Raw genomic sequence first — 16,068 nt, 5'->3', positions numbered from 1 at the left:
AAAAAAGTTCTTATGCCAAAAAGGCGAGAAGAAAACTCCAGATGAAGATTACCGATGTACACATTTAAAGTATATCCAAGTTTATTTTAGGATAAAATAGTAATATAAAAAGTCACAGTCATAAAATGATCTATATTTTATTCAGTGATCATTCATGAGCATAAACATTTATGAGCATATAACCATAAGCAAAGTACTCTTGCATAAAATAAGAAACCAAGATAATAAGAAACTAAAAGAGTAAGGCAAAAGAGCAAAGGACTAACTCCTCAAGGAAAGGAGACAGAATATGGAGGAAATCAGCCCACTCCCTCATCCAGTCATTAGCATCAAGAAAACAGATCAAAACTCCATCTGCCAGGTACCTACTAGTCAGTCACATCTCGTGGCCTAACTATTCCACACGTGGGCATATGCTCATCAACACAAGCGCTTACAGCCACCAAAGGACTTGTACAAGAATGTTTGTTAAAGTGTTATTCATAATGGCAACAATCCAAATGCCCATCAACAGGAGAATGGATAAACAAACTTTACTTCTATTCATCCACCAGAAACACTACACACTGTCATAAAAAAGAACAAATTATTCACAGATGCTACAACATGGATGAACCTCACTAAAAAAGTTACAGCCAAAAGAGCACATCCTCTATGATTCCACTTATATGAAGCTTGAGAACAGGCAAAACTAATCTATGAGACCAGAGGTCAAAATAGTAGTTCCCCTTTGGGCAAAGGATGCTGATGAGAAGAGGACATGAGGGAGCCTTCTGGGGGCTGAAAATATAAAAATATTCTGTATCTTGATCTGTGTTGTGGTTACACAGTTGTGGATACACGTAAAAATTTTATGGAGCTGTACCCTTAAGATTAGTGTACTTTATGCACTATCCTATATGCATTTTATACCTAAATTAAGGGGGAAAGCATATACAATCAGGACTTAATATCCCATTTATGATAGGTAAAGAGGAAAGAAAGAGTTCATTAAAATAACATAAAATAAGTTCGTTGGGGGCAGTTCTAGAAATTCACAGATGCAAATAATACAAATGGCTACAAGCTCCCTGAGAACAAAGAAGGTAATAAAGTAATGAAAAGACCACAGAAAGTACCCTAAGGAACCATCCTTATCTTCTGAAAGGGGCCTATTTCAGTCAGTTCTGGTCAAAAACAGACTTTTTGGGTTTCTGTTGACCTTACCCTACTTACATAACCTACAAAAGATGTTTATCTGCTGATAGAATTCACTTCTCACAATATAAATAACATCTCCCAAAGAGTTGTAGATTTCTAATTTGTATGTTAGGAAGCCAGATTTTGCCTGCTAGGAAGTTAAAATTTCTAGGCCTATGGAAGAACTTGGGCTTTTCTCTCTGCAGCAGCAGCTGGCTGGAGAAACCAGCACCTGGGCAGTCTCTGGCTTGGGAGGGCCTCAGAACCTCCTACAGTGGGGGCAGGTGGGGGATCTGCCATGCGACTTTTATTGCAACTACTGAACCTGTGAGTGGTTCTGCAGTGAGAATTATCTTGTTCATTCCAACTATCCTTCCCAATCATGAAGAATGGTTTAAATTTTTTAAAACTTAAGCTAGCTGGGGTTCAGAAACTGCAAATCAGTTTGACCATTATTTCCAAGCTGAAGGTTTGTATCAAAAAGTCAGTCACTGACACTGCAAAGAGATATCCCCTCTTCCTTCCTTGGTTTTAGTTTCATGTTATTTTAATCATCTTCAGTTAATACTCACAGTACAGCTGTTACGAAGGGCATCAAATTTGCGCTGGATTTCATCTCTATGTGCCTAAAAGGTAAGAAGTTGATTAAAAATTTCTCATAGGGTAGAATACAATCCTAGTGCTATAGGTCAAATAAAGAGAACAGCAATTTTACCTAGAAAGCCAAGAATGCTGTTGCAGCAGCCTCAGCATCTGTTTTTCCAAGAACTAATAAATCAAGTTATCCCGAACATCAAAAATAAGTCACAGGAATACATGATGCTGTGCTTATAACAATTAACTATTGAGACCACACATGCATACCCTGCACAGATACACTTAACATTTGTATTCATGCCTAGGGACTATAAGAAAAAAAAGAAAGGATGACATTTGTATTCTCCCTCATTTGTCTTACTGTCCATGCTTAGTCTTTCCCTCTTCCCTCCAAATGACCCCTCTGTAGCCTCCTCCTGGACAGACACACACACAGACATACATACAGGACAAAGTAGGGACTTTTTTTTTTAATCAAAAGCTGCTGCGATTCAGAGACCCTACATTGACCTTGAAGTAGATATAAAGGCTTTCTCCAAAGCAGAGCTGCTCTAAAACAGCAGCATTCATTCAGTTGACAAGGGTTTTTTGAGTGCACATTTTATGCCATACACTGTGGTAAGATAGAGCCTGTGTGGCCTATCCCTTCATTTTGGTGGGGGAAGATTGAAAGTTAACAAATCCATGATTACACACAGTGACAAATGATATGAAAGAAATAAACAGTGTTCAGAATAAAAGAATAATAGGGTGACGGGAGTAGATAGGAAGGAACTTACTTAGATAGGGTGGTCAAGGAAGGCTTCTCTAAAGAGGTGACACGTAAACTGAAACCTGCAGGATGATTAGGAGCCAGACATGCCAGAAAAAAAAAAAACAGGAAAAGGCAGAGGGAACAGCCTGTTCAAAAAACCCTGAGGTAAGAAAGGATTTGGTGCATTTGATTAACAAAAAAAAAGTCCTGAATGGCTAGAACAGAGTTTTTCAAATTTTAAGCTGTGACCCAATGGTGAGTGTGATAAATGAGGCTTGTTTGGTTGGTTGGTTTTATCCAATGAAATGGAATAAATAGGACAGAACATGCATATCAAAATGTACCTTGGAAAGTAAAGATAAGCATTGTTCTAGGAAACTTTTGTTTTAAATACCATAATTCATCAAATTTAAGTTGCTATCAATTTTAACACTTATCACAACTTTATATAATATTAAGAAAGAAAAGATGCTGTGAAGCAATAACATGTTTATGTCTACATGACTATATAATCATATGTTGGCTATGACTGTACGATGCACCCTTGTTTTAGATATCTGATTTTAGAATCCATGAAATACAGTATGTATGCTCCCTTGTATTAGAGCACAAGGTAAATTTATCTTCAGTTAGTAGTGGCCCAACAATTTGTGAAAAACACTTGGCTGAAGTATAGCAAGAAAAGGAAAATGCGGTCCAAAATGACAATAGAGAGGCAGACAGGGACCAAGAATCTTGACAACTCAGAAGAGAGTCTGTATTTCAAAATGCAACTAATGGAAAGCCACTGGAAGTTTTAAGAAGTGGAATGACATGATCTGATTGTCATTTTGGCTACTTATGGGAAGAATAGATCAAAATAGGACAAAGGTAGAAAGGAGCATGGAAGCCATTGGGGAGATTGTTGCTATTATTTAAGGAAGACGTGATGGTGGCTTTCAGTAGGATGGTGGCAAAAGATGGAGAGAAATGGAGATTTCTTTTGGAAATATAAGTAATAAGACTTGCTGATGGACACAGGCCAAAGGAAAGGAGGAATCCAGGGGTGGGTGCCTTAACAGAATCTGACTTGAGAAACAGGGTGGATTATGGCACCATATGCTTAGCTATGAAAGTCCAAAGAAGAAACCAGTTTGGGGCTATAGGTAAAACAATATTTCCAGAATATCTTGCTTGGCTTTAGTCCAAGCAAGGGGTGGAGAGAAGTATGGGTTTAGTGCATTTGCATATCAATAGGCATTCCTTAGGTGGAGAACAGTTCATTTCCATATCAATGGGTAATTACCTAGGCAATGGAGGGCTTATCTGAACCTGAGAGGGTGGCGGGAGTGCTGGTTTTGCTTCTGTTGGAGCAGAAAAAAGAAATGGCCCTGGACTACAGTTCGTAAGCAATAAATGGGTTTTAAACTTTATTTCTCCCTTTGACTGATTTGGGTTTTAGAAGGATTTTGCCCCAGGATTTCCTCTCCCGGACTTACAGGGCACACACAAAAGCAGTCCCTCTCTTTAAAAAAAAAAGGGGGGTGGGGAAGGTCTATAAAACAACTAAGTCCAACACTCCATCAGAAGATCTATAAGACAACTAAGTCAAAAATTTTAGGACTGTAATGTATTCTCTATTTTGACATAAATTAATATTATAAGTTTATAGCTGCAAATGAGACACTGCAGAAAAAAAGGTTAGCAGACTTGACACAACAGAATCAATCCAAAATGAAACATACAACAACAACAAAAAACTTAAAAAAAATGAACAGAGCATCAATAAGTTGTAAGACAACTTCAACACAGCCTAAGCTACATGTAATTAGAGTCCCTGTAGGGAGAGACAGAAAAAATATTTGAAGAAATAATGGCCACAAATTTTCCAAAGTTGATGGAAACTATAACCCACAGATGCAAGAACTTCAATGAACTCCAAAGCATAAAAAACACAAGGTTAAGCTAAATCACATCACAATCAAACTGCTTAAAACTGGCAATAGATGAAAAATTTAAAACCAGCCAGAGAGAAAGACAAGTTATGTACAGAGAAACAAAGAGAAGAAAAATTTCTCAACAAGAGGGTAGGGAGAGGTGAGGGTGGGAAGCAAGCTAGAAGACAATGGAACAAAATCTTTAAAATACTAAAAGAAAAAACAAAAAAGAAAAGCATGTCAAAATAGAATTCTATACCCAGCAAAAATATTTTTCAAAAACAAAGGTAAAATGAAGACTCTTTCAAACATGCAAAAGCAGAAGGGATTTGCCACATGCATTAGAAGAAATGTTAAAGGAAGTCCTTCAGGCAGAAGGAAATGACAACCAGAAATTTAAATTTATACAAAAGAATGAAGAGTAATGGAAAAATGGTAAGACAAAACAAAAATAGACAGTTGCATAGACAGACACTGTGGGTAAAATTGTAACATTTCCAGAATATCTCGCCTGACTTTAGTACATCTGCATATCAACAGGTGCTCAAAAGTGAAGAGAAGTATGGCTTTGGTGCATTTGCTTCATTCCTCAGGGGTGGAGAGAAGTTCATCTCTGTATCAATGGGTAATTACCTGGGCAATGGAGGGCTTATCTGTACCTGAGAGGTGAGGGGGAGGGCTGGTTTTTGCTTCTGCAGGAGCAGGAAAGAGAAAAGGGTCCAGACTGCAGTTTGTAAGCAATAAATGGGTTTTAAACTTTATTTCTCCTTTTGACTGATTTCGGTTTTTAGAAGTATTTTGCCCTGGAATTTCCTTTCACTGGACTTACAGACACATTCACAGATTCCTAAATAAAAAGTTATTGTTTAAAATCAACTTCCCACATAATTAGCCCACATTATTATGGACTAATTTAATAGACTATTATTTTTCCCAAAAAACTGATTGGCTTTTTGCCCGGCAACACTCTGAGAAGTTTACTAATTTAATGGGGCAATACTACTGTACCTCCAGGGGGGCAAATATGTTCCCAGCCCAGGGTAAATAACCTTTGAAGCCGAAATCAGGCAAAGGGAGAAATAAAGTGGGAGAAACCTGTTTATTGCTTACAAGCAGTCATCCACTTCTGTTTGCCCCTGTCTCTCGTGACCCGGCTGCAAAAAGGGACCCCACCAAACCTCTCTGGTCCAGACATGCTCTCACTCCCTGACCCTTGTAATCACGTACTGATATGGAGATGGACTACTCTCCACCCCTTGGAAACAACTATTGATATGGAGATGCACTAAGGCCAGGCAAGAGATCCTGGAAATACTGCAATTTTACCCACAACTACTATTTATCCAAAGTAGGAACATGGCTATCTGCACCACTGTTGAAATCCGATCTGTGAGCAAGCAACAGCCTGGCCCCAAAGGCTATCCAACCCCTTGAGTGCATTTCACAATCACCAAAGGCAAAAGGCAAAAGGCCCTTAGTTAATAAACTCTAGAGCAGGAGTGAGCAAAAAGAAAATTTTAAGGACCAAACCAGTAAATATTTTGGGGTTTAAGGGCCATTCAGTTTCTGTCACAACTATTCAACTTTGCCCTCATAACACAAACTCAGCCAAACACAATATGGAAACAAATGAGTGTGGCTGTGTTCCAAGTAAAACTTTATTTACACTAAACAGGGGGCAGACTGAACTTGGCCCACTGGCAGCAGCTTGCCTACCCCTGCTCTAAATGACTGGTAGGAAATCTCTCAAACAGAAAAAGATGGAGCTGCGGGTGGAGTTAATGCCTTCAAAGCCTAAGCAGTGATCATAAAAAACTTCACTGGCCTAGACTTAGGGTAAAGGCCCTATTCTACTTTCTTATTAATAGCAAAGTTTCCAAATCACACCGCACCACCGATAATTTGTTTAACTTCCCCCACTGTAACCTGAAATTTCAACTAATACTGTTTCATTTCCATTAAAATTTGCCATTCTGAGGCCTTGGGATCATTTAGACACATCAAATGGCAATCCTCGTTTGAGGGTATAATGTAATAAACTATCATAATTATGGCCCTTGATTTATTATTGACTGTGAAATATTAACACAAAATGTAGAACCGATCCTGTTGTGACTGCTAGAAATACTATAAGCATTTAACAATTATTGAACTGCTCTGAGCAAGAAAATGTCAAGAAACATCTTATGTTTATTTGAGATAAGCTTATAAAACAAATGCATATAAGTGCAAAAGATCACACAATTATATTTATACACACACACACACAGAGTGAGAGAGAGAGGAGGAGAGAGGGAGAGAGAGTAAAGTATATAAGACAATCTTTGGATTCTCTCAATGAAATATTTGAGTGTTAATTAGGTATTAGGTGCCACAGGGAATAAATATTTATACTCTTAAAAATTACTGAGGACCCCAAAGAGCTTTTGATTATGTGGGTTATATCTATCTATATTTACCACATTAGAAATTAAAACTGAGAATTTTTCCCCAAATATTTATTTTTTTTCTTTTAAAGTAACACTGCTTTTGCACCGGTAGTGTAAATGTTAACACAATGAAAAATGCCAAATAACATCTTAGTAGTATTATGAAAATAACATGACCCTGGGGACCCCCAGGGATCCTCAGACTCCACTTTAAGAACCACTGACCTAGGGGTTAGGGGGCAGTAAGGCAGAATGGATAGGCTGCACCCTGAAGGCCAAAGAGGCCATCTCTTTGGGGAGTACCTATGTCTTCAATAATTTTAAGGAAAGTTACAAGAGGAACAGAGAAAAGAGAATTATAATGCAGCCTTGATGAGAGAAAATACCTGCAGAGCTGAACAAAGGCAAGCAGTGCTTAGATGTCTGACCGCCTTCTGGGATCCACGGTCAGGACTCTAGAACACTTGGCCTTCCACACATCCACCCCGTTACCTGGGAAGGCAGGCACCAAACAAGACTGTCACCTTACATACCCCACTTTCACATCCTGCCTATCATGCCCATGGCTTACTTCAATACAGGGATTGATATTTATTTAAATAAAAAATGAGAGTGTGTATTGACTAATGATTGTAATAAATCAAAGAGGATGACTCTGGGATCCCATAATCACACTCTGCCAGGAGAGTTCCTTTCATTAGTGTCTCTAGCTTTAGTCTCTTGATTATTCAGCATTAGTCATTGAACCAAATAAGTAGAAGAACATGATGACAGGGGCACGAAATGTGTGTCGTGAGGCCTTGCCGGTGTACACAGAGCCCACGCCACACCTCTGCCTGTGGCCCCATTCAGAGGGACGCCTACATCACGCCGCACACCAGTGTGTTCTGTACTGAATCAACAAATTCTCTTCCTAAGACAAAAGGTTCATCACAGAGAGTCTTTAAATATCAAGTCCAGGCAGAAAATTCTCTTTTCCACCAATAAGCACTGAAGCATCTTATCAGCAGGGCTTTTTGTTTAAAACTGACCCTCCTGTTGGTCTCTACCTCGATTCCATCTCTGCTTTTAATGGGCAGTGAATTTTAATGCAAATGTGACTGCCAGGATGGCTGAAGTGAGAGGGGGAAACAGAAGCATGAGCAGGGCCACCACTGCCTTCCCGACGGCCTGCCAAGCTTCTTCAGAGGGGAGCTTCAGCCCAACTATGCACGGTCTCATCTGGCCCCGGGAGGAGGGCCAGACAGGGTAATGCTCCCATCCCAGGCTGGGAGATGGCCTCCTCTTAGAATTAAGCAATGGCCCATTTGACTATTCTCTTTTATTGATAAAACAGCCTGCTGTGAAGCTCACAAACCACCTAGGAGATGATTTCAGACGCAGCTGATTGAATATGATTGATGCTGAGTTGGGTCTGAACTTGGGCTTGAACGATGAGTCAGAGTAGTGCATCTGGGAACATTTTCTCTTTCTCTCCGCAAAGACGTCCTTCAGAACAAATTCAACAAAGCCATTCAGGCAACAGCCACATGTGGTCCGAAACAGCTTTGTGGGATGTAATCAAGAGGGGAGAGAAAAACCGCATGGCCTCAAAACTGAACAGCAGCAAATTGATGAGGGGTTTGGATCCCTGCACGATGGGCTTACAAACAGCTGTTTGCCTGAAGGCACTGTTCTGCCATCATTTTGAACAAGCCCCCTTTTCCAAGGCACCTTTATCTACAAGAGGGGTAGAGCCCTAGTTTCTAGACCTAGGGTGGCTTGTTTCATTCTTTTTTTCTTTTAAGAAGATGCTCTGAGACAGTGATCTCATCTGACTAAATTAAGTCGTGCCTTGCTGCTGTGAAGGCTTCCAGCGGCCATTAGACACAGCACATTCCAACCAGCAGAAGACAGGATTTAAAGACTCATTTCCCCACAGATAAACAGCAGTGACACATGCTCTATTTTATACCCTTCTCCTTCCAAACAGGCAGGATAAGATGCACAGCCACTACCCTCCCTCCCAGTTCCAACAGAGCAGCCGGATAAATGTGCCCTTCTCCTTGGCTTCAGAGTAAAAGGATTTGAGGAATTACCGCAATCCCCCAGGGCGAAAAGACTAGACACAGTTCTGGGCACATAGTGAGGACTCATTAAGTGTGGGTTAAATTACTGATGTCTCCTCTTTCTTTCAGAGCTTGGGTGGTTCTCACAGGGGGAAAATATTAATATGCAATGCATCAAATATAATAGTGGTTGGATTTTCAGGTGTCTCCTTTGGCAACTAACAACTGCTATCTGGTTGTTTCTCTCCCCATCCACACAACTCCACAGCAGAGAAACTTTCCTGGCATGCATTCTTATATATTCATGTCCTTCCTACCTCCATTTTTTCCTTCTACAGACTTATTTTCTCTTTGACTTTGCTTTCGTATTTTATCCTGTTATACTGTTTGGTATCTTTCCAAACTGCTTTCAATCCATTTGAAACAAGGCAGAGTATAAAGAGGTATCATGACTATTTTTTCTAAGCCAACAATTGGGGGCACATGGCATCATTTAATGAGTGTTCTCATAGAGGCCATGGAAATTAAGGTTGAAATCAGTATATGAATTTGGCAAAAGTCCTGGAAAATCTAGACGCACAAGCACCTTCTGTAGGAGTACTCTACCCCCAGAATCCTGGAAGCCCTTGTGTCCCTGTCTTGGCACTATCAGACCATGTTCCCAATTTGGTCCAGATAATGGGCTCTCTAAACCCCACAATGAGAGATAACTTCTAAAAGAATGAAATTAGTTCCTTTTAAAAGAACCTACACACATTACTTTTATATAGGGTATATCATAAGCAATAAATGTGCATGGCCATCTATAGAAGTAACCCACTCTAAGAGATGTTTAGCAATGTTCTCTGATGGAGATGGGGACAGCATCCAACATGAATCAGATGAGTAAGGCAGCCACTTAGGTGCCTTGTCTGAAAAACACTAACCCCAATCAGCCGCATTGTGCCCTGCCCACGGAAAAGGGCACCCTGACCAGCAGGGGTGAGGTGCCCCTCTGCTTGGCAAGGACAGTCCATTACTATTAGAAATACTTGTGCTTGGTTGATACCAGCCATTAAACCCCTTCGGCTTCCTATGCCGAGTCCAGTCCACCAAGCAGCCTTTCAAGAGAAATGGCATTGCTAAGTAGTTTCTCCAGAGGGGAAAATGTGAAGATTAGCTACCCAGAGAGTCCTAGTCAGCTTGGAGATTGTATTTCCCACTGTATGTTGTTAAGTTGACATTTTATATTTAAGAGTCTGTCACTTTTGTTAGCCTGGGTCAGTCCCTGTGAGAAGGATCAACCATGGGAAATGGTTCCCCAAAGTCATATTTTTAGACTTCCAGAAAGAACTAAGGTCTAAATCCAGTGACCATTCCCCTCCCCAAATTCTACCTCCTGAGAAAACTCTTCAGTTGAGTAACCTAGTCTCTAAGAAAGAACAGGGAAACCAGGTCCCTTTTAGGGACTCTCTCATTCAGAAGAATCTTTTCCATCCAGAGCATACCAGATGCGCATATAAGACTTAAGTACAATGCACATCTTTAAAACAAAAAGTAACACGAATGAGGTTAACCAAAACAAAAAACAGAAATATGGTAGAAAAACACACAAGATTTTTTTTTTTTTGAATCATTACTGAAAACTAAAGTAGAAGACCCAGGTAAACAGACTTCGGCTGAAACTGAAATTTAAAATATGACGATGATTATCTTAAAAAGAGGGAAGACACATAAATAAAGGAGGAACTTTTCAAGATATTAGGGAAAGCTCAGATATCACTAATTTATCTAGTATGCTAATTCCAATGAGGGAGAAGCCTATCTAAGCCAATTTTCTGCCCTTTAAATATCTGTACGGATCATTTTCTGTCTCTCGGAATTTCTAAGAGTGAGCAAACACCCTCAGCACCACACTCCTGCTAGCCGAGGCCTGCGGCAACCTGAAGGTGCCATTCCCAGCCCTACCGTGAGCGCCTGGATCTCTTCTTCTGCCTCTGCTGTCGTCTCTTCCAACTCCGTCTTTGCCTGGCGAAGCTGGCTCTCCAGGGCCGCCCGGGCAGCCTGCAGGGCGCTCAGCTGGGACTCACGCTCTTGCAGGGAGAGCTGCAGTTCTGTGAGCTGGCGCTTCAGCTCCAGTTTCTGCTCCTCATGCTCGAGACTAACCTGAGGTGGGTGGAGGGGGAAGGGGGGCAGGGGGCGGAGAGAAAGGCATGGTTGACCTTAACCGAAGAGAAGCCAGACGTGAGCTGTAGCTTAGATTCGGTCATGGAATCAAGTTCTCAGCACTCAACTGAGAGGGGAAAAAATGCGGTAAGACAGGTCTGAGTCCCCAAAACCGACAGGAGTGAGAACTTGTAGGAGAATGAGTATACAACCCATCCCTTACTTATATTCAAATGCTTGAGAAGACCTCAAAAGAAAAAATACACAGCAAGAATCTCGAATGAAAATTATGACAATTACTCTCATTAGAAAAGTATTAAAAGAAAATAAATATAAGTAACATTATATTAGTGACATGGACATCTTTATAACTAGAATACAAACAACAACAGACTGAATTCTTTTTGTTTTAAATATTCTTGCTGATTTGTTCTCATTAGATAATAACCTATATTAATATCACATTACAAAGTAATCGTTCCTTCCATCTGCCCATCTAACCTTCTGTCTACTCAATGTTTCGTTCATTCATTTAATAAAAATTTACTCAGCAACTTCTTTTTACAAAGGAATAGAGATATGAAAAATCATCTCTGCCTTCAAGTTGGGGAGAAAAAAACAAAAACCAACCATTACCATATATTGTGGTCATGTGTGATGGTCAGGAAATATAGGGATGTGGTAGGCAGGTAGTCAGGGAGTAAAGGAAGCAACTCGAGAACTGTTTATTGGAGAATTTACAAAAGCCAAGCAAGCAGATAAAAGGAACCTCCTAGCAGTGAAACCAAGATGTCCAAAGGCACGGAGATGAGGGACACCACAGCACTGGTCCTGACCTCACAAGTGCCAACAAGGTTATCCCGGGAATCAGACCCTGTGTCGGACTTTGCGGATGCCACTCAAGAGAAGCTCACAGCCCTCAGAGAGCTCACTGTCTAAAAGGGGCAGCCGAAAGATACACAGGATGATGAGCTCAACGTGACAGGCCGTGGGGACACAAAGGAGACATCCCACCCAGCTTCAGAGGGTCGGAGAGGGCTCCCCGGAAAAGGTGACCCCTGAGTCCCAGAGGCCGTGGGGTGAAGGGAAGAAAGACAAAAGACAGCCTAGAGAACTAATAGGATTCAGTGGTTAATTAGAGGGTTGGACAGGGAACAAAGGAGAGGGGAGTCCAAGGCGACACCCACGTTGCTGGGCAGGTGACCTACACAGAGTGAGAACCAGGCCACAGCGGGGAACAAGGGAGCAAGAGCCAGTCCGAGGAGAAGGGTAAGAAGTTCAGTCTTGACGTGTTGAACCTGAGCTGCAAGGGAAACATCTGAGTGAAGACATGTAACATGTACTAAGACAGTGGGTCAGAAACCCAAGGGAAGGGTGTGGGTTAGTAGTCTAGATCCGGGAATCCTGACGAGTCAGGGGCAGATGATGACGACGATGATGACAGTGGCGATGGTGGTAATGTAGTGCTCACTCGAAACATGCTAGGCAGGCACTGTCTAACTGATAATAACCCAGGCCAGAGGGACTATCATTATCCCCATTTTGCAGATAAGGCAAACTGAGGCACTGAGAGATTAACTGAGCAAATGTCACAGAGCTTAAAAAAATGGCAGGGCTGGCTTTGACCCCAGGAAGTCTGGCTCAAGAGTCCACTACTCAGTTTGTCTTATTAAAATGCCAGCAGTCAGAGCAGGCTGTGACTCTGCCAGCACACCTGCAAATTCCCCCGATGCCACCTGGCAAAACCATGAGTGGCAGGTGACAGAGAGTCAAGTGGAGGTGAGTGAGCAGGATGCTGTGCAATGACAGGAGAACCCAACAGCCCTGCCCCTTCACGACTCCATGCAGTTTAGCTAAAGAGCTAAATGGCACACAGGATGGGGGAGCCAGGGCCCTTTATGGTGGAACAAACCCGAGGCTGAGCCTCTGCCCCCAATCTCAATAGCAGCAGGTGGCAGGGACAAGGTGGACCCCACTTGTTATATTTGAAGCTAAGCTCCAAAACTCCCAGGCAGTGTCTACAGCCCTAAGCCTCTTACTTAGTTCTAAATTCCTCTCCATTCCTTGGGGGCTATCTTTACTGACTCAAGAAGAAAGCAACTTGGGTCACTGTGATTTCCCAGGTGAGCCCCAGCCATAGAGCTGGCTCTGTGAGAGAGTATTTGTGGAAAGGGAAGGCAAAAGACAGCAGTGCACATTCCCACACTCAAAGAAATCTTGAGTTACTTACACTCACACTCCTAAGGCTGACACTACAGAGAAATGTCGGTAAACGTACAGAAGAGTAAAAATATAGCCTGGATGATAAAAGTTAAACCACCACTTAAGGCTTTTGGACAATCCAGAACAACTCCAGGGAGTCTCAGGGTCACCTGGGGAGCTTGTTAAAAATGCCATTCTCTGCTCCTCCCTCTACCCCTGTTCTACTAAAAAAAGCTGAGGGAGTGCAGGGCCTGGGAATCTGCATTTCAACAGACATGCCAGATGATCCTAATGGAGGGGTCTACACAGGGACCAGGCCTGCAAAACACAGGATAATACATCTTCACTCGTTTGGAGAACAGGACTCATTTTAATAATCCAGTACAAATTACAACAAGCCCAACGTCAATATTCCCCAAGTTCAGCCCTCAGACTTCTGTGTGCTTAAGTCTTTCCCTTAAGAGAGATTATCTACTGTTTGAAGATCTCCATCACAAATATTTGAGTACCTACTATGCTCAGGCCACTGTCTCCACTCCCATCTGTGATGTCCCCCTTCCAATGACCACTCTCCTGAACTCCAGTCCTCTAACCCTGCCTGCTAGGGTGACAACCTCCAAGATCAGGGACTGGGTCTGTCTTGTCACTGCTGCATATGCAGGCTACTCGACTGGCACATAAGCAGGCATTTGAAAAATACACAGTGCGTGAGTACCTGAATGTAACTTCACAGCCTCAACCAACCTCAACATGTCTGCAACCACATGTGCTGAATTTTCCTCCCAAAAACATGGCTACCCTTCCCTGCTTCCTTATATCTCTGGAGAGAACCACCTCCCATCAAACAAACAGAAAATTTACATTTGTCTTTTAATCTTACACTGTCACTATGAGACCTCTACCACTGTCACCAAACCAAACTATGTACCCAACTCATGCTAAACCCCAAGCACGGATTCAAGTCATGTGACCCTTGCCAAATCAGAATGGAGCGATCACTCTGCCCCATTTGAGAGATATACCAATTTACAAAATACCCACATGACCCCAGGAGGGAACAGTATCGGGGCCATTTGATAGATGAGGAAATGAAGCTCAGAGAAAAGATAGCTGGCCTGAGGTTCCAAACACCTACCTAAGTGGAGGCGGATTCTAAACAGATCCCCACAGCCCACTATGCACAATGTTTCTCATGATACGCTTATGTGTGTTTGTCGCCTTTCTGGTTTGGGGCCCCGAGTCCCCAACAAATCCTCTTAGGAGGTTCCCCTCACTCACCTCCCTCAACCTTGTCTCCAGCTCCAGCAGCCGATTCTTGTCGCTGTGGTCTTGGTGGCTGATTTTTTCCAGCTGCTCCTCCAGCTTTCGGTTCTGGGCCTCCAATTTCCCGGCCTGCGTCTCCAGGTAAAACTTCTGTTGCCTGAGTTCTGAAATCATCTCTTCTTGGGCCTTCCTGGTGGGGGTGGTAGAAGGAGCCAAGCAAAGTCACAGTCTCATTAGAAGTGAGCATGTCCCCTCCGAAGGACACACAGAAACAGCAAGAGATGTGTCTTCATAAGTGGGCCACAGCCATTCCCAGGTTAGCTCTGTCCTGCCCCAGCCCTGTGTGCATGATCCCAGCATGGGGACCTGAGGCCACTTAGTCTTCACTGCTCAGTCAAGGGGGATGGACTTAAGTATGGTCAAGGGGGATGCAAGAGATACGAACACTTTACTCCTTTGGTAGCTCTTTTACCTCTGAGTCTCTATAGCATAGCAGAAAGGGACCTCCTGAGAGGACAGGAGTGCCCTACCTTAAGGTGGACCCTGGAGAAGAAAGATTGATGAGAAAGATTGCCATTCCTTCCACTTTTCTGTTGGCCCTTCTCAGCTTCCCATCAGACTGCTCAGAGGTATCAGTAACTGGAATGACTCAGGGTCAGGAAGCTGCCTACCAAGCTGGTTTATACAAAGATGCAAATGTTTTACAAGAGCTCTGAAGAGAGATATCTGAGGGGAAAAATAATTCCTGGAGATCATAATTCTTTGGGGGAAGAGGTTAATCTCAAAGTGCTCCAGGAACATGGAAAGTTCTTACTAAACCCCAAACTTCATCTCCCAGGGCCTATCTTAACAACAGCAAAATGGATGGCTCAGTTGGGCACATACAAGATCACCTCTGGCTAATTACAGGAGGCAAGTCTGGGGAACATGGACGGCAGCTTTCCAAAAGCAAACTATAAATAGCCTCATTAGAGACAGCCAAACACTCTAATCTGATGGCAATTTGAAGCCTTTAAGAAAACCTCAAAAGAGAGGACACGGTAGAGTGAGACTACTTAAGACAGGGCAAAATTACGTAAGTGTAAAGGGTAGTGGGGTCCAGGCCAAACGACAGAGGTACTTAAATCTGCTCCAGCTCCATCAAAAGAAGAACCAAGTTTATGCCCGGAGACAGAGAAGACCAAAGTGTAATCATGCACGTCATTAGCATTTGAATACTTACATGTTCCTCTGGGTAAAAAGACTGCTGTTTGCCGCAAGTTTATTGGCTTCTGACAGTTCAACGATCCTCTGTTCCAGGGATCGGATCTTAGAATCCATAGCATTGATCATCTGAAATACAGGGGATCTTTGAAACCTCACACATAGGCAGTTCTACCAAAATGAGAGTACAGCAGACCATGTGGGCCGGGGCAAAAGTGTCGCAGGCAATCGGACCAAAGGTGACAAGGGACTCAACTAGCCTGCACCCTGAGGATCACAGACCTTACTACTGCTCAAGCAGTTGGCATGCAGTTGTTTTATCAGAGATTATA

General features: G+C 42.4%; 1 protein-coding gene across 12 annotated transcripts in view; it reads right to left on the bottom strand.

Moving 5' to 3' along the window:
* Positions 1–16,068, bottom strand: part of CIT (citron rho-interacting serine/threonine kinase) — a 150,166-nt gene that overhangs the window by 42,242 nt on the left and 91,856 nt on the right. For all 12 annotated transcript variants that reach the window (XM_057492587.1, XM_036929386.2, XM_036929387.2 and 9 more), the window contains 4 exons: positions 15,756–15,865; positions 14,549–14,723; positions 10,871–11,068; positions 1,752–1,805 (listed from right to left, as the gene is read on the bottom strand). In XM_057492587.1, the coding sequence (XP_057348570.1) occupies positions 1,752–1,805; positions 10,871–11,068; positions 14,549–14,723; positions 15,756–15,865 (537 nt within the window). The remainder of the gene's footprint in view (positions 1–1,751; positions 1,806–10,870; positions 11,069–14,548; positions 14,724–15,755; positions 15,866–16,068) is intronic.

Source organism: Manis pentadactyla, chromosome 14 (genome assembly GCF_030020395.1).
Source record: "Manis pentadactyla isolate mManPen7 chromosome 14, mManPen7.hap1, whole genome shotgun sequence".
NCBI classification, from domain to species: Eukaryota; Metazoa; Chordata; class Mammalia; order Pholidota; family Manidae; genus Manis; species Manis pentadactyla.
Note: the sequence above shows the minus strand (reverse complement) of the source record. Positions and strands in the feature narration are given on the sequence as shown.